The sequence below is a fragment of the Trematomus bernacchii genome, unplaced genomic scaffold (genome assembly GCF_902827165.1).
Source record: "Trematomus bernacchii unplaced genomic scaffold, fTreBer1.1, whole genome shotgun sequence".
NCBI classification, from domain to species: Eukaryota; Metazoa; Chordata; class Actinopteri; order Perciformes; family Nototheniidae; genus Trematomus; species Trematomus bernacchii.
The window spans coordinates 3,166,632-3,194,005 of NW_022987851.1; the positions used below are offsets into that span (position 1 = coordinate 3,166,632).

Genomic DNA, 27,374 nt, shown 5'->3' on the forward strand with positions numbered 1-27,374 from the left:
TGAATGATGATCTCGGGTATGGCGAGGTATCTCTGAGTTTTCAAGTTGGAAGTCTGACCTCAGGGGGTGTTCGAGTTGAAATATCTGACTGGGAACTCGGATAATCCCACTTCCCAGTACAACTTGAATGCAGAGTAAAAACGCGCTATGCTGACATGCTATAATGCCATAATGCCAACCCGGTATCACGGCAAGACGTGAACATGTGACGATTTACCATGCTGGGAGACGTGAAGATGTCACAATTTCGTCCCTTCAAACGTGACAGTTACACGGTATTGTTAACATGGCCCAACCAGTGGAGAAATACCCGGAAATGCCAAGCAAATGCTACCCCGACGGTCGGTTGTTATTGTCAATATTAATATAATAATGATTTATTTTGTAATAGTCACACTCGATTCCGCCGATTTCCTTGTTGCTCCAGCTGGTCGACACCTCTTTTAGCAGAAACAAAGGCTACATTAATGTATTAAATCGATGTTAATCCATGTGTGTGGATGTGGAATTAACGGACGTGACGTTGTGCGATTGCGTTGCCAGGCAACAGCTTCGGTTCATGTTAATTTACAAACTCTTCAACTAGAACCGTAGTTATATTTAAAAACATTTTAGAAGGCGTCACGAAATACTTTAATGTAAATTTAAATTTAAATGTGAAGAAATGTGTGTATAACAAAATACATCCGTCATTAAAAATACCGGAAACAGACGTAGGCAAGGTCCTCAGCTCTGTGATTCGATGGTTTAGCCGCAATGCACGTTGGGATATGGTGTTTATGCGATGTGAAATCCGAAAACATTTTTTAAAAATAAAACAATACTTTATTCAGAGTGTGCTTGCTTTTCTCTTTGAAAGTCATCACATAACGGCATTGTAATACACGGTTCGGCTGCATTAAATATTATTTTTATCATTTTATCATTTTTCAAGCTACGAGATGTTTTCCTACGTTTGTCATGAAAAATTATGTCTCAGGAATGTAGGGTTTGGGAATTATGGCAGTTTTAAAAAAGAATATGAAGGCAAATTTCAAGATTTCCTACCCTCTAGCTGTGACATCACGCACTCTAGTTAATGTTAAAATCTGAAGAAAGCCTCTTTACCAAGGTCTGAACAATGTTTAATATCTCTAAAAGTAAGAATCAGATTTAGAAGTTGTGTTACACGAATAATGTCAGAAATATGTGTAACATTTTAAAGTTGGAATGAGGTTTCTGAGTGAAAGTATGAATGAACAGTTAGCAGTTGAAGTCGCATGACGATTGTTCAAGTCTGAAGATTTTCTCCATTGACTTCAATGGTTAAAAATGTGATGAATTATGGGATGTATCTCTGGAATTATGAAAGTTATGAATGATAAAAGTAATAGCCATCGATTCCCGACCGAGCTGAACGTTTTGATGTTTGAACGGAGTTTCTGCAATGTTGAATGCAGGAGGAGAAGAGGTGCAATATTCCGGCGGAATAATAATAATTTTGTCCGTAGAATAACATATAGTTGGAATGCTGTATCAGCATTCCCACTAAATAAAGGTTTTGACAAGACCTGGTGTAACAATAATCAAAAAGGACATTAAAAGAGCTCCAGATGTTAATGATCTAAACAAAACAGCACACCTGAAATGTATATTTAAATACTTTATTAAGGGCAGTGAATTCGTTTTTTCTGTATGTTTTTCAAATCAGTGTTATAAGTGTCATAGACAGTGTTACATTGCTATTATTATCCTTAAAATATATGTAAAACAAAACCACGTATGATCTTTTTATTTGAGTGGTTTACTAATGACAGTTAATTCTGTTTTTGCTATTGATGGTTTCATTTTTGTGAAAAATAATAAAATAATAAAATTCAATAACGTGCTTTAACCACTAGATGTGCCTTTCTATCAGCTGTGCACCGTTATGGTGTAAATACAGCCTATCTACCAATTGGATCAAATATAAAAGTCAGCCGAATTAATATTGATACTGCAAGGAGACGTATTGTGTGAAAAGAAATGTAAGATGTTGTTTAATTGCTGATATATTTATGATCCACGTCACGTTTTCAGTTTTGGTGGCAGTTCTTCCTGTTTGTCTAGAAGTCTTCTCATCAGGGCTCTATACATAGAGAACTACGGCAGATATGTAATATTTAATGCAGCCGAACCGTGTATTACAATGCCGTTATGTGATGACTTTCAAAAAGACTTCCAAGCACACTCGGAATAAAGTATTATTTTATTTTTAAAAAATGTTTTCGGATTTCACATCGCATAAACACCATTTCCCAATGTGCATTGCGGCTAAACCATCAAATCACAGAGCTGAGGACCTTGCCTACGTCTGTTTCCGGTATTTTTTATGACGGATGTATTTTGTTATACACACATTCCTTCACATTTAAATTTAAATGTACATTAAAGTATTTCGTGAGGCCTTCTAAAATGTTTTTAAATATAACTACGGTTCTTGTTGAAGAGTTTGTAAATTAACATGAACCGAAGCTGTTGCCTGGCAACGCAATCGCACAACGTCACGTCCGTTAATTCCACATCCACACACATGGATTAACATCGATTTAATACATTAATGTAGCCTTTGTTGCAACAAGAAAATTGGCAAAATCGAGTGTGACTATTACAAAATAAATCATTATTATATTAATATTGACAATAACAACCGACCGTCGGGGTAGCATTTGCTTGGCATTTCCGGGTATATCTCCACTGGTTGGGCCATGTTAACAATACCGTATACATGTCACGTTTGAAGGGACAAAATTGTGACATCTTCACGTCTCCCAGCATGGTAAATCGTCACATGTTCACGTCTTGCCGTGATACTGGGTTGATAATGCAGTACTGTTCTACAAATACACAGTATTTCAATTATCCAAACTTGGTTGACAAGCTAAAATACTAAAATGCACTTACAAGTTAGTGATACTAACAGGATCATGTAATAACCATAATAATATAATTCTTTGAAAAGATCCATTCTGCATAAGGAGTACTTTTACTTTTGATTATTTAATTACATAAAAGCTGATCAAAAAATACTTTATATTATTCTGAAATGGGTTGTTGTGCAGAATGAAAACTACCTTTTGTACTTTCAATATATTTTGATGCTAATATGTTTGTACTTTTACCTAAGGAACATCAGGACTTGTACTTGTTATGGAGTATTTTAAGACACACATATTTGTATTTTACTTAAAGTGGACCTATCATGCTATATTTGAAACATATATTGTAGGGCCATACCTATACAAAACATGTCTGTGAAGTTTTTTTTTCAAAATACCGAACAGTTCACCCATTGTAGCCATCCCTCATACTGCTCAAACCCCTCTTTTGAAGCCTTGTTAGAGAAACGCGGATCTTGGGTCCTTAGCTTGAAAAAAAGAAAGAAGAGGAGGCGGAGCTAATGCCTGATCAGAATTCTACCCAAGATAAAGTTAAATTCTGCTGTGATAAAACGCCATCCTGTTTAAACCATGTCAAGGATTATTTCTGAAATAGTATGGAGCTCAAATGCTTTTTCTCTTGCAGGTTTATCACAAGGTGAGTTCCTTTTTTTATTTCCTGCTTTTTAAACACATGTGCTCTACACAGTACAGGTTAGCTCTGAGTGTTAGCGAGGCTTGCTAATGTAAATAAAGACGAGTTTACGTCCAAAACACGTCAGGCATTGTTTCTGATAGCAACTTTCTGTGGGTCTGCTGCCGATTTGACGTCAGATCGGCAGCAAATCTGTATCCGCTCGTTGTACACCGGTTTTTAAAAGATTTGGGTACGGAGGAAAAGAGAGAGGGTTTTATTTTCTGACGCTGCGTGAGTTCCCCGATGCACCGGGGACACATATGTCTGTATAAAAGACATCACAAAGTGCATTTTGCATGATAGGTCCCCTTTAAGTAAAGTATCTAAGTACTTCTTCCAACAATGCTCTCACTTGGCTAATGCAGCTGCACTTCTTAGGGCATGTGTTCTGTCAAAAAACAAATCCAGCTCAATATCTGATCCAGCCAAAACACTCTAAATTGTATAAAACTCCATAACATCTTCTGCACCCATTTTTCCTAAACACTTTTAGATATTGGAATCGAACGAGTTTGAAAAAAAACTAACTTAAAGGTGGGGGTAGGTAAGTTTGAGAAACCGGCTCGAGATACACTTTTTGTTATATTCCATGGAATGCTCTTAACATCCCGATAGCAATGAATAGCTTAAGTGCTTTGACAAAAAATCCATAACAAAATGTCATCTGTGGAAGCCGTAATACTGTAAAAAGCATGACCAATCATTTTAGCCGGCCCGGCTAAAATAACTGGATGGCCTACCTGCCTGTCAGCCTTCCATCTGTGCACAAACTTATCTCGTGCCCTCATTGGTTATGTGCGCGTTCGTGTGTGTTGGAGGAGGGGCTCTGTAAGGAAGTGGCAGATTTTTCCCGGTTGTGTATTTTCAAATTCTAGCGCACTCGAGCTGGTTTCTCCAAAATTACCTACCCCACCTTTAATGTGAATGAAAATTCAGACAAACTCAAACTGAAATGTAATTTCAAGTGTGGAGATTTGGATGAAAACCCCAGTTCAGCTTTAGGGAAAGGCCTTTGAATGACTAGGACATTGTGTTTTTAGCAAATAGCTGGCTTCTTCTTCAATTTGAATCTTGTGATAGCAGTGCAGTGTAAGACAAATGCACAATACAAGTTCAATATTTCACTCCAAATCACATCCCTCTTTAGCGATAATAAAGTTTAAGGGGCTCTCCCTGTAAACACAGTTGGGCCTTTCTGTGGCTCTGGAGGAGCTCTGTCAAGTCTGTCAAGTCTGAGAAGATAAAGTAATATCCCTTGGCAGGTGTGTCCAATGAGGAATGGCTAATGTTGATAAATTGAGTGAAGGAGAGAACTTTCAATTAATTTCCATTTTCTTGTATCCATGTAACTAATGTGTACAACAGTTATTCAAAATGGTTCAGTATTACGTGAGTGTGGTGTTGACAGCAACAGCTGAAGAGACTGTGAGTAATAGCCCGAAGCTATTTCATTGCAGTCAATGAACGTATACTTTAAGAGATAGTTTTTGCCACTGATAGGCTAAGATTGCTATTGCTTCTGACAACAGTATGGAAAGGAGTTTACTAGGAGTCCACTTTTAGAGAAATGACGTTGCAGAATTGCCCGAAGGATCAAATGGCAGCAAGTTAAGTGGCTACAAAGCTCTTGCTCAATACTGGATTAAAACAATTGTTGTCACCATTAGTAAGGCACCATCAGCATGCTATATACAGGGTTCCCGCGGGGTCTTAAAAAGTCTTAAAAAGTCTTAAATTTGATAATCTGAATTTAAGGCCTTAAAAAGGTCTTAAATATGACCAAAAAAATAAGAAAGGTCTTAAATATGATTTAGAAGGTCTTAAAAATGATGGGATTTGAAAGGTACTTCTGTGTTGCGATCGCGTCTAAAATGTGTTTTGGGGGAAATGTCCGGGCTGCAAAGTAACCAGTACGGTAAGAGCCTTTCAGTTCCCCCCAACAATTTGTATTGAAATAAATCAACATGGAATCAATAATCACTAACTTTGTTTCCCCCGGCCCCTTAACGGAGAACACCCAGCTAGTAACCTAGCAACCAAGCTTCAGCTAGCGGCAGTCAGAAACTCATGTCTCTTCGAATCTACTTACAAATAAATATGGGGAAGTGTAAGTTCAACCGTATTTCGTTGGAAAACATCGAATTTAGTGCTTGGTTGAAACCAGTGGAGGGGAACGGGTTTGAAGCCCGCTGCACCTTTTGCAAAAGAAATTAGCGTTTGTTTTGCTAATGTAGCGTTAGCTAGTGCAGCGTTAGCTAGTGCAGCAGCTCCCGCAACAACACCGTTGGACCTCCGGGCGACGTTTGGGTCTACGTCAACCCTAAAAGCGGAGGTGCTGTAGACGCTAAATACCGTAGCTCAACACCAATCATACAACAGCAACGATGAAAGATTGTAGCCAAGGCAGCAGAGCTCTGAATATAGCTCTTGTTTCTCTCTCTCTCTCTCTCTCTCTCTCTCTCTCTCACACACACACTAGGGCTGCTCGATTATGGCAAAAATCATAATCACGATTATTTTGGTCAATAATTGATATCACGATTATTAAATAAGATTATTCATTGACTTTGAAAACATCCATTTATTGAACTTTAAAACAAATAATAATTTGAACAGTGTCTTTTTAACTGTTGATTACCCTGAACGTATAATTCAACTGAAAAACCAATACAAAAATAAATTAAATAAATGATATATTTAAATAAATAATATCAAAATAATAAATACCAATAAACAAGATCAACAAATATTTTGGAGCGCACTTCCACAAGCTACTAAACATATATAAATATGATAAATAAAAATAAATTAGACTAAAATTAATTAGATCAAATATGTTGTAGTGCACTGTCACAACCGTGCAAAGCTAAATAATAGTTTTTTTCGATTATGTTGTTTTTGTAATTGTGGCAGGCCAAAATCGTAATTGCGATTAAAATACGATTAATTGCACAGCCCTAACACGCACACACAGAGACACATACACACTTTTTGGCTAACACAGTTCTGTACTGTTATGCTGTTATGTTCAGTCATTGTTCTTATGTTGAACATGAATACATTTGATTTGTAAGTAATTATGGGACGTATTTCTTCTTTCATAGCAATTTTCCTTCATACTTTCTTGCCGTGAAATAGGTCTTAAATTCTATTCGAAGTGGTCTTAAAAAGGTCTTAAAAAGTCTTAAATTTGAGTTGGCGAAACCTGCAGGAACCCTGTATATAATACAACCCCATAAAGGCTTAGGGGTTTTACCTGACCTTTTAAATCCAAGAAAATTAATGCTAGATCATTTTACTCACCCCTTTTAAACCAACTATATCTTTTATCCAAATATGTTGATTTTATTAGTTGGACCTCAATATGGGTCAAATCCTTGGGGTGACTGACGGTGTGCACGTCTGAGAGCCATCTGTCCAACAGAGCATCGGGCTCACTGGGCAGGCAATGGCCAGGCTGGGTGTGTTATTACAGTCCAGCTGGGATAACAGAGCTTGAATCAACCGAATACCAAAGTGGATGAATGAAAAAAACTTTATCTGGGGTCATGCTTCAGTTGGAGAAGAGCTGAGATATTAAGACTGACTCATCTCATGTGATAGAAGACTGCGTGGCACAGCAGAAATCCGCTATAACAGAAACTGCTGATGCAAAGGAAGACGTTCAAGACACAACAGATATCCATACAGTCCATCATTCAAATATGTCTGATTTACAGTAGGTTAGTATTACTAAGTATCAGAACAATACTGTGTTTAGCGACTATCATGTGTGTTCTGCAGCTTCCAAAGTTACCATGGCGATGATGGGTGATCAGTGAAGCAGAGACTTTCTCATTGACTTTGCATTCAAAAGTATCTTTGACATTTCTGCCTCCTATTCAAAGATTAAAGCTCCTAACGGAAATATTTCTGACTTTGAGCATCTGGGATGACAGATGTACTATTTGCATGATTATATGTGCAATATTTGAAAACCTGACTAATCAGAAAACATCAATCATGACTCAGCATATGCTTGTATTCTTATATATATACTTTATTTTATACAGCTAGATGAATGTATACATAGTATACAATACAAAAGACAACTGATAGCATTATCTGTACATGAAAAAAACACAGCAACTGTACAATGGCACCTTTCAGACGGTATAATTGGTTCTTTAAAACAAATAACACTGGAATTTAGGAATGAAATTGAATTTCTGTTGAAGGATGTCGTGTGTCCATCAGTTTAAAGTACCATCTTAAAAAACAATGTTATCTATTTTTCTGGGATGTTATATTTTAAGGATTTTGAAACAGGAAGTGCTGAATTTTCCATTCTTACAGATGATACAATTCAGTTTCATTATTAAACTTTGTAAACATGTAAAAGTCCAGACAGATGCCCTTGCACTTTAAGTCTTATGCTGCGTTCACACCGGACGCGATGCGATGTTTGGGGGCGGCGCGATTACATGTAAAGTCAATGCAGAGACGCGGACAGACGCGAATTCGCTCCGACGGTGCGCATGAAGCGGTGGACGCGGCGCGAATCACGCGATTGAGGCGATTGAACGGTGCCGCGTTAAACGCGAGAGTTCAATTTTTTCAACTCGAGCGTCAAATTCACGTGACGCGTTCTCGCGGAAGCCAATCAGCGGTGAGGATCTCAGCCTGCCGTCACTGACGTTCAACCACACAACATCAGCCGTTAGCTGTTAGCAGTTAGCACACAGAGCTCACAGCTCCTCATATCTGTTCAGAAACTGGACAAAAGTTAAACAAGTACAAACCACAGACTGTCTGTGCCATGGCGAATACAGTCTCTGGTTTATTTATGTCTGTAGGCCGTTGTTATGAGTGTGGAATGAGCATATACAACGTTAGCTTAGCCTGGTCGACCCGATCTTCATTCATAAAACAAGCATTTTAAAAGATTTTTCGCCTGCCGTCTTGTCTGCAGACTTGTCAAAGCATTAATTCATGGTTTTACTAACCGGTATCAGTATGTTGTTACTTCGGCATCATTTAGAAACGTGTATTACAATTTAATCACGGTAAAATATGTTCATTTTGTTGTAGTTGTAGCTCCCGAGCCAGCGCGTCTTGTTTGAATGATGCGAGTAAACACAGCTGGCAGCCGCGGTGAAACTCGAGCGTTTAGAGCGATGCGATAGGAGCGATTAGAGCGAATATTCGCATCGCGTCCGGTGTGAACGCAGCATTAGGGTGTGACGCCCAACTTTACTTTCATTGAATATAAGGGTGGGTGGTCCATTTAACTTTACCATAGATATGTATTATCAACCTTTTTCTGAAAAAAGGGCTTTATATTGATAGTCTGGCATGATGCAATATGTCTGTTCATTAAGGGCTGAAGGTGATAAAGCAGCTACTGTATGTACCCGAAGGGCTGAAGCCTATAGAGGTCGAAGAAATGCCAAAAGCCAACACGTATCCATCACAACATATATTGAACTTTTTGCAAAATATAAGGTCTTCTAAAATGAAAAAATAAAATAGAGCTTTGAGGAGGGTAACCTTGCGTTTTTAGTCAAAATGTAATTTACGAATTAACCCTTATTCTATATTAGTATTAGTATTATTGTAAGGAATATACCTTCTGAATATATAGATATTCAGTAGAGAAGTGATCAATTCTGCAGAAGTTTTAATAATCTATATTGATCTTTACTATCTTCAAAACTGACAACAACCTATTTTTTAGAAGGGGCAAACTGCAAACCACTATGGTTTGGTCTATAACATATCGAATGTTAAATAATATTGCGCTGTATCCTTTATGTAATGGGCAGACAGTGGGTTTTCAATGCTATTGAAGAGTAAAGAGCACACTAGCATTGGTCTGGTCCATTAACAGTATCATTTACAGGTAAGTTTACATGCTGTTTAATATGCTGCCTTATTTGATTGTTACGTTACAACTCTTTGGCCAAATAGAATAAAAACAGCTATGCTCTAGTCAGTTTGGTTTTGCACAAATTGTCACAGACACATTGCACCACTCTAACAGCGTACATTCAATAATAAGAATAGCTAACATCTTGACAAATCTTCGTCTTTAAAAAAATATTCTAAGTTTTTTGGTAACAAGTACAGTCCAGGAATGCTTTGATATTGATTAAAACTATAAAGATTGTATCAAGTACGTAGGGTATATTGTTGACTGTTTTCATTTTGTAAGGTTTGTAAAGCTATGGTCTGACTCAAACAGGCAGTGATTGGCTACTGACTTTGATTATTCACATCGGACAGTCAAACAGTCAATAGTACTGAATCAAGAAATAACTGCATGGAATACAGTTCTTTAATGTTGCGTGAATCATACAGTACCGTGTTTCACATTTTCATTAGTTTTTCAGTGAAATTAGAAAACTCCCAGGTGAGATATCTGCTTTTGATAAATGCACAGTGTGAGTGCTGAAGTTATATCTCACTGTATCTGTTTGTCCTGGACTTTTTTTTGCCCTTTTTTCAATTTCATCCCATGCAGGTAGCTTTACCAAGAAAGTATGTTTATGGGCAGATGTGTGTGATCACTGTCTCTATATCTTTCTCATTTGTTTCTGTCAGTATATGCTCAGGCATTGTGTCATTGTTCCTAGTCGAGGTAGACTAACCACAGGTCAAACCTGATGTGGATGGTTTGACAGTTCAAAAGAAGACTTTCCTTCTTTTCTGTTCTCTAGGCAGATGTCTGTCTTTTCAAACAATGAATGGAGATCCTGTCTTTCTCCATTGTGTTTCTTTGCTCTAACAGACACCACTTGAAACACTGTCAGGCTGCATCTGAGAGTACTTCCACCCAACCCAGTAATAGGGTCATTAAAATGCTCATTTGGTCTCAGGTTCATGTAAAATTGTCACTTTTGTGACACTTACTGAAGCAAATAGGTCCTTGGGCTGTGCCTGTTCTGCTTTAACATGGCTTCAGATTGCAGAGGTCCAGTTCCTGAGGCTTCCTCCTTCCAGAGCAGTGGTCTCTTGGCAGATTCAAACCGTTCTCAGTCATACAGCGCACCGGCCGCCTTTTAAAGCCCCTTCCACAGGATTTGGAGCAGTGAGACCAGACCCCTACATCCCACATAGGACATGGATCCCCACATGATCTCAATGCTACAGGTCTGTCAGCACTGTCACAGTCCACTGCTGGACGCCCCTCTATGCTCTGACACTCCACAAGCCTCTTCTGCAGCCCATTCCCACAAGTCACTGTGCACGAATCCCAACTTCCTGTTACCCAATGACTGACGGGCCTCTTTCCCATCATCAGCTTCTTAGCCTCTACCCGATTACTGTCTGCCAAGACACTATTATGCGCTTTGTGGCTTTTGTCCTCTTTCCGCAGAGTCTTCTCCTCCTTGCTCTCCTTGGAGATGTAGAAGGAGTAGCGCACCCTGGGAGGAGTCATCTTCCCTACAGAGAGAATCTCCACAGTCAGAGGCTCCTGCAGGGGTCTGGTGGCCTGAAGGATCTCTACAGAGGTGGAGGTGCCGCTGTAGCGCAGTAAGCTGCCCTTCACCAGCAAGTCTCGTTCAACGGCTGAGACCACGTAGTTGCCGTTCAGCAGGTACTTGCCGTGCCGATTCTTCACCGCTAAGTAGTTTTCGTCGCTGACCATTCCTCTGTAGCCACGCTGACGGATGTCAATGTTTGAAGCTCCAATGGGCAGCATCAGCACAAAGTTGTAGCCATGTCTGAAATAGATGTAAATGTAACAGTTTTTCATGTATTCTTAAACATCAGAAGATAGAGACAGAGTAGAAAACAGTGTGTTAGCATACATTGCTATCTGATTGTGTTTTTCTTTTAAATTTGTATAATTACCATTAACCATGATACTATGGTCAAGTGAACTGTTATCGCCGGTGTTATGCCGTGTTATTATGCATGCCCACTGCACCTCGCGGGAGCGCACACAGCGTAAAGCAAATACTCACAGACATTTCAATGATTTGTACGGCAAAGTTAGGTTTGGAAACAATATAATTTCCTTTTTGGCGGGCATGCATAACACCGGAGCCTCGCTGCGGGGAAACTTTGCCGCTGTTCTGAGTTTGTTCTAATCTGTCAAAATGACGGACTGCTTTCAGATTTTTCCGTCATTGTTAAAAGAAATCCGTCACAGACGGAAGAAATTCGGTTAACGCGACCACTGCACCAGTATTACTCCAACAAAATTGTTAAATATGTTAATACCTTTGTGCTTAAACTGTATCACTTAGTCTAGTTAAGTTGCCTTCACATGACCAGCGGTGAAACGGCTCTGCGCTGATGTTGTCGTTCTCTCCTATGGAAAGAGCAATGCCTTCTGCGCTTCCCTCTGCGTTGCACATTGCTCTAAATTGTTGAAAAGCACTCCACTAAAGCTCAAATGATTTAAACTTTGACCTTGTATACGGCTGACCTTTTGACTTTCAACCAATGAGCTGTCAGCTTTATGAAGCGGCGCAAGCTAGCAGGGGAGGTAACGATAGAATCAAAACTTAACTAGCTGTTTTCTCTGCAAAGCACTGCACCCGCTGTGAGCAGAGAGCAAATTGCGTATCATGTGAAAGGCAGCTTAACGCAATCGAAAAACATTCACGGCTGAATTGCAGGTGGTTGTTGGAAACAACATATAAGCTGAAACATTTTCTATATGATAGTCTCCACTTAAAAAAAATATACTTGCCCTTTTACCAAGAGTCAAAAAGGAACATGACAGCCACCTTTTCCTTTGAGGTATTCAAATGTTCAAGGTAACTTGTTCAACCACAATGTTTTGTATTTGTAAATGTGTAAAATACGTAGAGGAAATTTTGAATGAACTAAAAGGCTTAGGCAGGCTAAAATATCTCAGTTATCACCTCCTTTCTGTAGATCCGATTTAGCAAAGACCTATTTCCAGCTATTCTATATGCCCCAAAATCTAAAGTTGACATCAATGTTGACCTCAACCTGTCCCGTCACTTCAACACTTAGAGGTAATACAGTATCTGCTGATGTGCGACTTACATAGGTTTGGTGAACATTCCTGAGACCTTCTTGCAGCCCTGGTTGTCGCCACCACACACCCCACACTTGTCAAACTTCCTGTTGGAGTCCAGCTTGCTATCGCAGCCTGCCTTGATGCATTTTCCTTGAACACATACAGCTGAGGTGTCAGGAGAGCAGGGGGTCCCATCCACAACCTGCAAGGATGAAGACATTGTATTATGACAATCTTAAGATGCATAATAAAATGAAAGGCAAGAGTTTGTTGCCACATGTGGTCTTCCATATTTACATTGTTAAATGTTCTGAGTAAACAAACATAATGAACTGAAAAGCTTGATAAAGGTCAGATGTAGAACCAGAGGAAGTGCACAGTATTCTTAAGTGGAAAAGAGATGTTGGCTTGTATTACTGCTACAAGCTTGTTTCCTTTTGGCTGAGTAAATAGTAGCTGACAAGCCCCAGCTGTGAAGTGATACTGTCCCTGCATGTTTCCTTTCCCACCACACCATCCATCCAGCAGCAGCAGCCGCTCTCTCTACTGCCACCAACAAATGACCTGTCATTGCTTTGCTGTGGAAAGAACTAGCAGTCACTTCTTTCATTCCAAATAAGGGCCAAAAGATACAGGGAAATTACACGCCAAACCATTGTGAACAGTGGGCAGCTATATATTTCAAATACAAGGAGTACAGATTGCATCAGCAAGTAAAGTAGTTGATTCCCATTTAGATCAGAATATTGAAACAATTTACTACAGTCACGTCCAAGCTTTTAGACAGATATATGTACCATCTAGTGGCTACAACAGCTTGAATCTTGCAATTATCATTCTCCGATCAGCATTCTGTCAAAGTAGTCAATATTTAATTTGGCTAGAATTTGTTTCTCTACTTTATTAACACAGCATACCCACTGGGTTGTCACATGATTGGTTGTCATGTTATTGTAATCCTGGTTGTTCATGTTTTTGTAATACATTTCATTTGTTTAATGATTAGAAAAGTGAACAGTTCATTTAAACAGGTGTTTGTAAGTTACATACCTTTGGAGCAAGGACATAGAAGTACCCAGTACCGTTGGCGCGGCAAATAAGTTTGCATTTGTCCTTAGGAGAGATGCCTGAATATTTAGGGACCCAAACCGCAGACGGACCCAGTCTGTTGGTGTTCAGGTTTATTCCATTGAATGCCTCACACTGCTCCTCACGGAAACTCTTACCTAGAGATAGAAACAACGTCAGGTTAAATAGAGATCTACTCCAAAATGGTTGACCTTACAGACTGTGACTGGAGTTTTGAAATTGAACATTCACCAAGAGCGGCATAGTTGCTACTCATATAAATGATGCGCGCACAGCACATGCATTTCACTTATGATTATGGTGGCAGATTTCCGGCTTCAACTTCCAAGTAATTTTCAAAACTATGGGTCCATGATTCTTTTAGACAGTGATAGACAACAGAAACTTCTACTTTCCTGACAGTTTGTATCTAGCTGTAGCTAGCAGGCTAATTAAGCTAACATTAACTTCAAGGGAGCTTAAATACACACTTGCTGTCTCCTTAGCGTACATACTTGAATACATTTTAAAAGAGTATGTTTAACTTTTAACCTCACAAGAGAATAGTATTTCAGGATGAAAACTATCCAATGTCTTATATGTCAAATAACTTTAGCTGGGGTTTTTTGGAATGTTGATTTTCCCAAACCAGTAAAGAGCAGGAAACAGCTGCTAATATGCTACTCTCCAACATGGTGGGGAGGCTACACAGTGGATGTGCCAGTAATGAAATGAGGCTTTTCTTCACTGTAACTCCTACATCTTACTATTGGGCTTAAATGAATGCTTGGTTATGTTTCTACCATATTGGGAAGCTAATTAGCTACACCAAATTAAAACACTGTTCGATCCATTCCTTCCAATTTTGCTCAGTTGCTTTGGGTTGCTTCAACTGTTTCAGCATTCAGAAAAAGCTAAACAAACTCGGAACAGCAGCAAAGTTTCCCCGCAGCGAGGCTCCCGTGTTATGCATGCCCGCCAAAAAGGAAATGATACCGTTTCCAAACCAAACTTTGCCGTACAAATCATTGAAATGTCTGGGAGTTTTTGCTTTACGCTGTGCGCGCTCCTGCGAGGTGCAGTGGGCATGCATAACACGGCGCTAACAGTTCACGAGCGTGCGTCCTCTCGTTGACAGCTCACAAGCGTGCTCTTCCCCCCCCCTCGTCAGAGTTGTGTAAAGGCCGACGGGTAATAGTGGATTTTGACGGAAAAATGTCCGTCAAAATGACGGGCAGCGAAAAAGTCTAGCGCAACCTCTGGTAGTTACATAAGCTAAAGTAACTGTAACTGTAAAGTAACTGGACAGTTTTTGGGACATCTTTAGTAAATGGTCAATAACAGCCATTATTGTGTGTCTTTGTTTGTGAACATACTGGAACAGCGAGTAGCGTACCTGTTTCAGGGCAAGGGTTGAGGTTACATGAGCGATATTTGATGCGAAGGCCATAGCAGTATTTGCCTCCATTCTCAGGAATGGGGTTGTCACACGCTCTCTTGGCCAGCTGAACTCCTCCACCACAACTTCGAGAACAGTCCCCAAATAGTCCCCACTTCCCCCACCGACCATCCACCTGAGACAAAGGAAAAACAGACACAATGGTACATCAATCTGTACTGAAAAAAAGGAAGTTTGACAGTGCTGTTTCTGCATTCTCTTACCTTGATGTGCATGGTGGTGTTCTTATCAGTGCAGGTTCCTCTGAAGCATATTTTACCGTTACCACAGCTGGTGCCGTCCGCCCAGGGGAAGTGTCGGGTTTGGCAGACCAGCTGGCCGCGGGCCCTTCCGGTGCACCACAGCTTGGAGCAGGGTTGCATGTATGGGCAGGGCTTGGAGCCGGAGCCGAAGGCAAGCTCACATTGACGATGCAGGCTGTAGCTGGACCCAGGCAGGTTGTCGGTAAGAGACAGCTGCCTCTGAGGCTGGTCCAGCAGACATTCTCCTGCAGAAAGACCAACAACATTGCAAAAAATCAGTCGCAATTACTCACAAGTTGCACTTATTGATATGGTAATATTTACTATAAGGGAAATGGGTACTTGGGGGTAATATGAGAGGTGTTGCTTTTGGAACCCAGAAAGAATTGTCACCAACTCTCCGGAACGTTTGTGCATCTTAAAACGCTTTCCCCCCCCTCTATTCCTGTCTTTCAGTCTCAGAACTCAAACAACAATGTTTCCAAGAGCAGCAGGCAGCTGTTTTCAGTGCAATAAACCCATTTAATTCTACCTGTCCGGCACCAAACAACACACCGACACAGTTATTGACCAGCTGATGGGAAAGTCCTTGCTACTTCCTTCAGGAGTTCATGGAGACCAAAAACATTGGGTAGTCAAGAGTGAATATTGAACTTTTTCTTGTGTATAGGCAACTCATAGATAATGTGGTTATATGCTCATACTTTGTTTACAGCTTGTTACACAGCACCCATATGGCCAATAAATCAATAACTATAGCTTAAAGGACAAAATTAAAAACCTAAATCCTTTCTTTAACAGCATTTGTTTTTGCTAAATTCTTAGCTAACCAAAATGTCTTGCAGTTATACTCTCTTTGTTAGGGAAGTAACAATTACCTACAATTAATTGTTTGGATTGTTTGGTTGATCTAAGTTAATGTAAGGAAATACCAAAGAAAACAAATAATAATAATATGACTATTAAACTAGATAACATTAAAATAATGATAATGAAAATAGTTGCTACAATATATTTGTCTTCAGTCTTTCAAAAGCAGACTCTTAGCCGTCTTTGAGACAGCACAGGCTCCATATTATATTTAGATAAAGCAAATTAATCATGTAAAAAAGGACTGTTAGCAATGTAGTGTTTAATTTAGTAAATGCACATTTGCTTGTTACAATAAGTAGGCTGGTTGAGGGGAAGTAATAATGTGGTGGCTATTACACAGAATCCACTCACAGTCACTTACGGGAGTTTACACACGGACAGAAAAAGACTTGGCACATAAGGGCTACTGCGGAGAAAGAAACCGGAATGATATATTCATTCACTTATGAATGTTACATTTTTATTTGGATACTGGAAGTGGATACTGTCATCATAATACGAAATAACAACGCAAGGAAAATACTTTCTTAGATGTTCTTAAGTGATTTATATTGCACTTCTTTTACATTTTACATTTCTGCATTTCTTGTGGATGCAGTCTTCTGAGTCAAATGGGAATCTGATATGTTCTAGGATCTTTCGTTTTTCTCTTAAAAAGCTTTATATAAATGTATAGGCTCTGATCAGCATATAACATACGTCAGTTTGCACTTCAGGACTGGGTGCTGCATCACTTCGAGTTTGTTGTTAAAACAAAATAGTCAAGTTTAGAGAATTATGATCCTATGTATGCCAATACTATTTCACATAGTGATTTGACAAATTGTTGTTTATATGTATATAAGAACAACTTCAAGAAATCTGCTTTTTTAATTACATGGGCCTTTTTATGCTTTTGAGGTTTTCCCTTTCCTGTAGTGTGTTATATACAGGGGTGCACATAACTTTCTTAGTGAGTTACTCAAATGAGTACCAGGAGACGATGTTTGGTACGCAAGGTTATGTGTTCAGCCCCTCTGTTTCGCGAACGTCGGCTGGGGGGGTGTGGCTGGGGGGGTGTGGCTGGGGGTGTGGTATTGAACGTCGACGGGAGGGGTGTGGCTGGGGGTGTGGTATTGAACGTCGACGGGAGGGGTGGAGGTGGGCGCTAGTGGAGCACTCGCGTGGAACTCGCGCCAGAAGTTGTGGCACAATTCCGTTGTACACACCGACGTTAACAGCAGCCCCGTCTGTGCGCACGGCGATTGACTCTATCGTCCAGTGATCGAAGCGCCTTCTGGAAATGCTTCTCAAAACGCAAATGCGCTTAGTGAGACAAGTGACGGTACGCATTTCAGATGTTTGCCGCGCATGCGTACCTGCGTACCAGTTATGTGCACCCCTGGTTATATAGTAGATTTGTGTGCATGTAAATGGTTTGCAAAGACTAAAATCTTAAAGTTCCCTCTTGAAAATTAGCATTAAATGTCGTCTTTAGGTAAGTTATTTGATGGACTCCCTTATCAACATAGATACAAAGTAAGACTTTGTAATACTAAGCTTATGCAGTTTTATTCTCTTGATATTGGATTTATGTGTGTTATTTATTGTGTTTAAAAGTGTTGAAGTACAGTAGGTTGACCCTAGGCTGAGTAGTTTGACTTTTCTATTCCAAGACCCCATTTTTGAAGGATAAGGATAAAAAAGTAACTCAAATATAAACCTTCGCCTCGTCCAAGAAACATCTAATACAACCAGAAATATACTGTATATTAACAAAAGTATCAGGGTTAAACATAAAATAGTTTTATATGATCACTTGATCACTTACAAGTAAAAACTGAAATTAAAAATGTAACCATGAGAAACCAAAGCCAAGGTCTGTTTTTGCGGGTACAATTATATTAGAACCAGCTGAGCACATGAAGCCTGGACAGAATTAGTGGTCCATCTGAGTCCAGAGACATATACAGGAAGTGTTTACTAACCATGACCTCTGTCCAGGAACTCAGTAATGATGGCTGCGCTGCACACAGACCAGGGCCTGCTCCTGTCGATCTGAATCAGTGTGGGAGACATCATGTGGTTGTCCTTTAGTTTCCCAAATACCTCCTCACATACCTTCACATTGTCGTGGGGCATGTTGAAGACGTGGCCTGAGGGATAAGAGAAGAGAGACAGAAGATTACCTCTTTGTTAGAGTCAGGAACCTCTACTGTTAGTTGTCCCATGATTTGAAACACAGTTAGCCTTAAGGAAAAGTCACTGGGAAGATACTTCTGAGGGGATTTACCCAAAGAGAAACTTTTTACCAGACATCACAACACACATGTTTATATGGCTAAGCAAGCTCAACTTGGACTGATTTGAAGCTGATGTCATCGCACAGAGGAATGCAGTTATGCATGGGAATATACAGCATGGCGTTCGTCCATGTTCTAGACCAGGCCTGACAGGGGAATTTAGTTCCCAAGGAAATCATTTCACTCCCTAAATACGAACATGTATTACTTTCCAAAAATGAAAAAAAAATACATAAACTGTGTTTCGGGGTATTCAATCATGAGACAGGACCATGTTGGGAGGAAATTGTGTGATTAACATACATAAGGGCAGTGTAAACCAATGCCTCTATTGGGGGCTCAAGAGTTACTTGTGCATCTGGTTTCAGGCAAGAGTCTTACTTATTTTACAGCCCAAAACACTGATATTTAAAATGTGAAAAAAGTCACATGTATTATTAATAGGATCAGCCTTAACTAGACAGTGTTAGTGTGTCAAACGACAGTGCATAAAGTTAAGTACTACACATTAGATTTCATTGGAAAGCATGATTGGCAGTGTTCAACTTCACCTCCATTTATTTTCACCTTTGACAGGCATGTAACTTAAATCTGCAATTTGTTTTTTTTGGGGGGGAATAAAACCACATCCATTAAATCAGCCTAAATTCCAGATGAAAAGAGAAAAAATGCATCCCTGTGGATTTGTCCCAATTTGTCCAAATTTCCCACACAGACAACACACGCAGGGAGTAATAAATCCAACTTCCACCTCCAGTTTAAAGTCAGAAATCTGGGAAACAAGAGCATGATCACTTACTATGATGACTGATGTAATGCCAATCAATATGTTGGTCTTACCTAGCTATTTGGCAAGGATATAATAGACTGTAATTTGTCATTTAAAATAATAATTCATAATTTAAAAAGTACTCTACTTGGATTGCTCCCTTAAAGTGAAAAGAGAGAATTGACATCAATCTGTTGGAGCTAGTATGTGGTTAGCCTAGCTTAGCGCTCATTTTGGTATAGTCTCTGACTTTAGCTACAACATGTAGCTGTTTTTTGAGGTTGAGCAAAAAAGATGTGTGAATAAGTGAGCTTTGGAGGTGTTTTTCAAATACATTTTTTATCTGAGCAGATCTTCTGTCTTTCCTCGGTGCTCGTCCTTAATGCCAAGCTAGGCTAACCATGCACTGACTCCTGTACTTACAACCCAGTCTCACGGTATTTCGTGTTATAGTCACAACATTTAATCTATTGATTCGTGTTCACCAACACGATTTTCCCCTTTTTTTCGTGTCACACAGAACGATTTTAAAAGCAATGTATTTCTATTGGTAGTATGTTTCGTGCCTGCAACACGTTTTTTTGTCCGGTCGGGTCTTGGAAGACCAGAAGCTGTGTGGTTCATAAAAACATGTTCTTACTCAATATCAAGCCACGATTATTGTTTTTTATTTTAAATCGTATAATGTCTGACTTTTTTTGCCGTCTGTGAGGAAAAGAAATGGGGCTCAGAGCCTCAGAATACTGATATCTGTATTTTTAAAATATTTTATTCCTTCTAATTTGTTATTCTTTTCTAAATAACACACTGTTATTTACTCAACAATAACACACAATTATCCTTGTTTTTATTTCTTTGTTTAATTCTATAATATCTGGCTTTTTTGCCGAACTGAATTTCAAAATAAAGTCACCGGAAACAGACGTAGGCGATACACACCCACTGAACTGATTACCCGAGATCCTCAGCTATGGTTGAAGCTCGGTGATTGGATGTTTTAGCCACAATGAACGTTGGGATATGGTGTTAATGCGATATGAAATAACTCTCAACAGAATTGCGTTGCCAGGCAACAGCTTGGGATGAAAACAGTATTTCCGGTATCGCCTACGTCTGTTTCCAGTGACTTTATTTTGAAATTCAGTTCCTGACGGATGGCAAAAAAGCCCGATATTATAGAATTAAACAAATAAATAAAAACAAGGATAATTGTGTGTTATTGTTGAGTAAATAACAGTGTGTTATTTAGAAAATAATAACAAATTAGAAGGAAAAAAAGATTTAAAAAATACAGATTTCAGTATTCTGAGGCTCTGAGCCCCATTTCTTTTCCTCGCGGACGGCAAAAAAAGTCAGACATTATACAATTTAAAATAAAAACAATAATCGTGGCTTGATATTGAGTAAGAACATGTTTTTATGAACCACACAGCTTCTGGTCTTCCAAGACCCGACCGGACAAAAAGACGTGTTGCAGGCACGAAACATACTACCAATAGAAATACATTGCTTTTAAAATCGTTCTGTGTGACACGAAAAAAAGGGGGAAATCGTGTTGGTGAACACAACAATAAATGTATTTCGTGACTATTACACGAAATGCCTTGAGACTGGGTTGTGTATATAGTCTCTTAAAGAGACAGTTAGGACTCAGAGAAAACTGTACATGTGTTATGTTGCCTAGTTCAACCCCTTTTCCTTGCTAACACTTTCTCTCACAAAAAAAGCCCAGCTGGAATGTTGAAGCTAATAGTACATTTGTCAGTATCATTTTATCGTGTGAAATAATTGATGATGCCTGAACTGTACCATTTGCAGCTGCCAGTGAGCAAAGTTATGTCGTGCAACTGTAATACCAAACATGAAAAAATCTCAACCTCGCCCAGAGACCTGCTGGTTTTGATTTTGCCCATCTAGTCAGGGACGGATTTTCAACAAGAACATGCAATTTAATAGCTGGTAGGTTCGTGCTGCACCAGGATGAAGAACCAACATCACACAGATCTTCATGAAAGTAGCAAAGCCCTCCGGCCAAGCCAGTTTGCAAACTGATTGTGCGCATAAAAGTCTGTCAAACTTGAATTCCTCTGACAACTTAAGCTAAGGTTGTATGCAGCTCTTGCCTTGAGCATCTGTCTCTGAGGCCAAGTGTGCATTAGCATGAATCCAAAATGCATAATGTGAGAGTTAGTCATCGTTAGATGTTCAACACATTTCCCAAACCACACAATTCTTACCAAGTTCATGGGCGGTTGTGAAGGCGGAGGGCAAGCCATCATCTTCGATGACAGAGCAGCTTCTCTTCGGGTCACACATGGTCCCAACATCAGCCATCCCCAATGTATCACAGGTTGTGGCCCCGCAGAGATCCTGGTGACACAGAAACATAAATGTTCATTGGGACACGCCTTTCATTTCATTCTCATAAAAAAGTTGGACTAGGACAGTGTTCTTCTTGGTGAGGCTGTGCCTTGAGCTACAGATTGAACAGACCATGAAGAGCACTAATACAAAGCACATGGGACTGTGGTTTGTTTATTGTTGCTCTGTTCTTCAAATATATTGAAGCAAAAGGTCAGGGGAGATTGCCCACTGCATATTTCCTCTTAGTGTTTAGGTAAAGAGAGTTTGGGAGCACGAGATAGGTCCCACCTGCGGTACACAGCCCAGGGGAAGTAAAATAACCATATCAACACGGTCATTATGTGTTTATCTGCAATTCTCTCAGTATCACGACTTATCTATTTACTGTACCTCCATTTGTACTTGGCTGTACTTAGCTGGGTAAGTCAACAACACAACTGTCCCCCATTCCGTTCTGATCATTGGATTCTTTTTGAATATATAACATTGTCAGGTAGTAAGACCATAACTTATAGGGCTGGAAGGAAATAATTAAACAGCTTTGAAACATACTGTATCTCGGAAAATGTATACAGACATTCATGATCACCAGAGGATGTTGTTGATCCGCCAACTTTTATTTTGGCACTACAATGATGTTAAAGGACATATTGTGCTAATTTGTTTCAGGTTAATATTTGTATTTTGTGTTTTTACTGTCTTTAATGTTAGAAAAGTTATTTTTGTTCTCATACTGCCTGTGCTGCAGCACCTCTGTCTGAAACCTGATTGGTTAGCTGGCCGGCTCTGTTGTGATTAGTCTACTGTTTAGAGATGTATTGGAGATGTCCCGCCCCTTAGCCTATCAAGTTCAATCTGTTGGAGCGCTAGCCAATAGAGGCGCGAGTGTCACACCATGATGTCATCATGTGACAGAAGTAAACAAAGGAGTACAATGGAGGTGATTCAAGCAGGGCAGTGTGTGAGAGAGAAACTCCCTCTAAAGGGAACTTTGGGATTTTAGCCTTTGCAGACCATTTACATGCACAAAAACCTACATAACACACTATAGGAAAGGGGAAACACCAAAAAGCATAATAGAGACTCTTTAAAGGTCCCATGTCATGCTTTTCCGGTTATTACCCGTCCCCTTGTGTGTTATGAAGGTTTTTCTGCATGTAAACGGTCTGCAAAGTCACAAACCCTCAAAGTACTCCCTGTAGCGAGTAAAACTCTAACACAGAAAAGACCTGTCTATGCTGCCCCAGAACGCCTCGTTGGAGATTTCTCTTTTTTTCTTCCTGGGTTCTGTGACGTGTGAATACCCAAATCAACAACACATGACCGGATTGGCCCAAATGGACCAATCCACAGAGCACCTCACACACCAGGATCCCTTGGCTAACTAACAGGGAGTCCCCATTGACTTGCATAGAGCTCCCTGAACGCTGGTAATAGACAAGTTGGGATCGCGGAGAAATGCTCTCCGCAGACCCATTCTCACAGCGTTATAAACCTTTTTCTAACTCAATATTAAGCCACACTTATTGTTTTTACTTCGGCTGTGAGTGTGTGTGTGTGTTCAGGATGAGTTTCGCTTGTTCTCGCTGTATCGCCGACCCGGAAACCTGTCCGCTCCTCGCAGCAACGAGCCTCGCAACGTCCCGACCAATCAGAGCACACTGGGCTCACAGGGAGGGAGGGGGGGGGGGGGGGGGGGGGCAGGAGCTCCAACAAGCCGTTTAGGACAGAGAGTGAATACACATACTATACAGAGATGCTGTATGAGAAACCAATGTGATTTTGGAAAATTGCACATTTTAAATCTATTCTAGTAGACCTCAACAATGGAAATATGATCAGTAGAAATGGCCATGACATGGGACCTTTAATATATTTTTTGTTAGTATTGAAATTACTCACTATCGGTCCAAAGTGGACGATAAACTTGTTAACCCAGTGTTTCGATGAGGCCCAGCGATGCCAGAAGCCCCCTCTGCCAGCCATGTGTATTCCACACCACCAGCTCTCCATAACCTATTACAAGATTTTTTCCATCTCTGCAGCTGCACTCATTGTGCCCAACAAGGACAACACCGCCGGACTTTCCTACATATAATTACCCTTAGTGTAAATAAAGGGATCTTTCCCGAGTAGACTGTGATTTTTTAAGTCGTTTTGACCTTGAAATGTTTTTGTATGTTGCTGTGCAGTGAAGGAGAGAGGCCGTGTATCAGATGGCCAAACTGGACCCTAATGGAAAGCAGGCACCATGAAACAGGCATCAGTGAAGTTGGTGTAGGATGTACTGAACAATGGTTACAGCTCTAGTGGCCACATGGGATTATCTGACAGCTGTGACCACACTGAATGTCGTAGATAGTGTCAGTTACCACCAGCTTGAATGAATAAAGAAGGAGTTTGGATTCTTATGATTCATATTGAAGGTTCCTATATGCAGATAATGACCCAGTTCTTATTCTGCAGCTGCAGACAGAGGTGAATACTTTGTATGGAAACAACTGGCTCTGTTGCTCTTTTACAGTGACTCATTGAAATACAGAAAGAGGACTAGCAGGGCTTCATCATCACATAAAGGATGCATAACCCTACAGGGCACAGACCTGTATGAAAGTCTTGCAAGTCAATCAAATGACTGCAAACATGCCTGTGTTGTGTCCCTGAGTGTTAGAGTTTGGTTCATCTGCAGAATATGACTGGAAGAGTAGTCATTTTGTCTCCTATTACTTGCATATTAGTCTTGCAACATTCTCTTGCACTATTTGTATTGTTTTTTGTATTTGCTTTATTGTTTCATGTCTTATATATATTTATGTTGCATTGTTGGAGGGTGGTAAGATTTTCATTGCCGTAACTACACTCTAGCTACTGTGCATGACAATAAAGCCTTTGAATCTTGAATCTACAGTCTGTTTTTTTTTCTCATTTGTAGAAGAGACAGGGGCCCTTAAATATTTGTGACCTGGGGCCCATTGTTTTATAATCCACCTATGAGTGTATCATTTATAATTATTTATTTCCCTGCTGATGCATCACATCTGTGTTTGACTAAGCTCCCTCCTCCCCTGCTTACCTGTTTGGTGAACAGTATGGCAGTGTCCCAGTACTCTGGCTGCTTGTCATTGTGTTTATTCAATTTCTTCTGCCAGGAACAAAAGTTGCGCAGAGTCAGGGCTGCATTACTGGAAACCTTTGGTCCCTTGTCAGCTTCACTTATCACCATGAATCCCACCACCACTATGTTTATGGAGTTGAGGATGCTGGGGTGCTTGTAAAGCCTGGCTGCCACTGACATCAGGGTCAGGAGGTAATGCTTTAGGTCATCCCCGTGAAATGTTGCCATAGATTCATCCGCCACCACCAGCACCTCCACAAACCTTGGGATGGAGGCAAATCTCTTGGACCTCCCCAAGGTTTTCAACACAGTTTTGGTTAAGCCATCAAACTCCAGTTGGCCCAAGTGCTTGTATTTCTCCAGGGAAATGTTGAAGTTGGAGTCAGGTGTAACTCCACACCTGCTGGTGAAGTTAGTACCCGAGTGCGCAGCGCGTCTCCGGCGGCGGATGATGTGCGTCCTGTCGAAAGAGTTTCCAAATCCAGACGCAGCGTCTTCACTGCCAGTCAGGCTGATGAAATACTCCATACCGTTATAAGAAAACCCCCCATGGAGACCTTTACACAGGCTGAGCGCGGCGAATGAGTCCGGTTCCGCGTTGACATTCCCGGAGTAGAAGCATTCCCGTAGGTCAGAGGTTTCGTTGGATGCTGAGGAGCTGCTCTCAAGTGGCAAGCTGCCCGGTGCAAGGAAACTAGAGTCCGGCGTGAGTTGGAGGTACAATTCCTGTTTGAATGCACTTAGTCTGAAAACGATCTGTCTTTCCTCAATCTCCTCCGCGCGCCGGTGCAGATGCTTCTCGTGCCTTTGGTGATCCACACGCACAGGGATGCAAAAATCTACCTCCATGCAATATGCTGGGTTCAAATAAAGCAGGAACTGTGTTAATATAATCAATGAACTGATGAGTATAGCCATCTTGCTCAAGAAAGTCCACTCTATTTCAGCTTCGGTGCAGCAAAAGTTATGCGTAATGGCACGGAGCGCAGCTTGCGTCTGCACTGACTTCCAGCTTCTCTCCCATCTTGCACCGTTTCCACTCTGGCCACCAACTTGTCTGCACGGCTGATCTTTAAACTCGCACATACAGTATAACACCGATGATGTCTGTCAAAAGAAATCTGGGTTCGTGCGCAAGAGAGAGAGAGAGCTCATTGGTCATGCGTCTCGGTTTGAGCTGCAGACCGCAGCCACTTGTAACTCTCCAAATATTATTGTTGCTGTACGGCATGTGTGACAGGAGCAATAGAGCATCATTCCCCTCCCATTGCCAGACTCGTGAGGAAGACAGACAGTGAGCAAACACACAAGGAACAAAACCCAAAATACAAGAGTTTAAGTTTTTTAAACGTGCATTTCAAACTAATCCACCTGCATCAGAACTTTACACAATCTAAAAATAAATCATAAAATGTACTTTCCACTTGTTTTTTTTCTTTCCAGAAAATGTATTTTTAGACGTAAATATTTGAATTGGTCAAATAAAAAATAAAAACATAAAAGGAGTATCCACTCGCATGCACAGACACACATACATTTTGTTCTGCATATCCTTATGCGTAAGAACAAAGTTTAAAGGCACATGCAAAGTGGAGTGCAGGCAAAGAGCGACACCTGTCTGCAGCACCTAATGTTCACTGCAGCTTCAGTTCCTCTGAGCGCCTGAACAGGTGTGTTGTACTCTGGCTCCACCTGGGGGTTAATGTGTGAAAATGCACCTCCAGAACCATTGTTATTGTTTAAAGAGATGGCACTCTCCTTACACACAGTATCAATTAAGTGATGTACATGGTTCCAGGAAGAACACATTTGTATTATCGTAATACAGCAGTAGCCCTTTAGAAAAACCTTATTTAGCATCATGAAGAAAAAAAAGGAAAATCTGCAGTAATAAATCAAATATAATTTCACTTAAAAAAAAAATCGATTTGTTTCAGAAATTGCTCCGTGTTCTTGCACCTATATACTTTTAAGAATAGCTTGTCTATGATTTTTTTTGTATGTTTGTATAACTCTATGTTTTTCTTTTGGTTTTGGTTGGCTTTTAGTTCCTTTAATTGTCCTCGTGATTAAATTGTGTTCGTTTTTTTAAATTGTAAAACAACTGTGTTTTGAAAAGTGCTATATAACACATCATTATTTTTATTTTTATTATAATTACTATGATTATTATTATCATTTAACTTTTTCTATGGGTTATGGTATATGAAAACATAACTAAATAATAATATTCTTTGTAACTGTATTTTTATAATAAGGTTTATATTATTATTATTATTATTATTATTATTATTATTATTATTATTATTATTATTATTATTATTATTATTATTATATTTCAAACATATGTACTTTTTTGGGGGGTTATGGTTAATCAAAGAATAATAACATCATATATCCTTCCTTTAGCTTTACCAATGTGTTTAAACATTTCCCAGGGTTCAAGGTGGCGGTCAGTTCCATGCAAACTCAGTGCCTTTCTCTGTCCAGCGGTGCTCCTTTGTGCAGGGATAAAGCAGACCGGCCTTGGGGGGCTCCGGGCTCTGTCGGGGCCTGCCACTCACACAAGGCTCCGAAATAACCCAAGCAGCGGACTTCCAGCTATGCGTAGTATAGATGTCCTGCCGC

At 40.0% G+C, this 27,374-nt stretch overlaps 1 protein-coding gene across 1 annotated transcript; it reads right to left on the reverse strand.

The window, feature by feature from the left end:
* Positions 1-10,029: 10,029 nt before the first annotated feature.
* On the reverse strand, positions 10,030-25,779 carry LOC117469042 (A disintegrin and metalloproteinase with thrombospondin motifs 15-like). Its single transcript, XM_034113434.1, has 8 exons — positions 24,705-25,779; positions 21,505-21,637; positions 18,184-18,351; positions 15,305-15,588; positions 15,039-15,216; positions 13,625-13,800; positions 12,601-12,776; positions 10,030-11,300 (listed from the first exon to the last, which is right to left on the reverse strand). Exons 1-8 carry the CDS (start codon positions 25,662-25,664, stop codon positions 10,523-10,525), a joined length of 2,853 nt encoding a protein of 950 aa, XP_033969325.1. The 5' UTR covers positions 25,665-25,779; the 3' UTR covers positions 10,030-10,522.
* Positions 25,780-27,374: the final 1,595 nt, after the last annotated feature.

Bases quoted from the DNA above. Each gene is read 5' to 3' on its own strand.
- LOC117469042 (XM_034113434.1), bottom strand. From the start codon at position 25,664: ATGGCTATACTCATCAGTTCATTGATTATATTAACACAGTTCCTGCTT. The intron at 21,638-24,704 runs GTAAGCAGGGGA...CTGTGTCACCAG, and splicing joins CCATACTGTTCACCAAACAG to GATCTCTGCGGGGCCACAAC. The intron at 13,801-15,038 runs GTACGCTACTCG...TTCTATCTCTAG, and splicing joins CAACCCTTGCCCTGAAACAG to GTAAGAGTTTCCGTGAGGAG.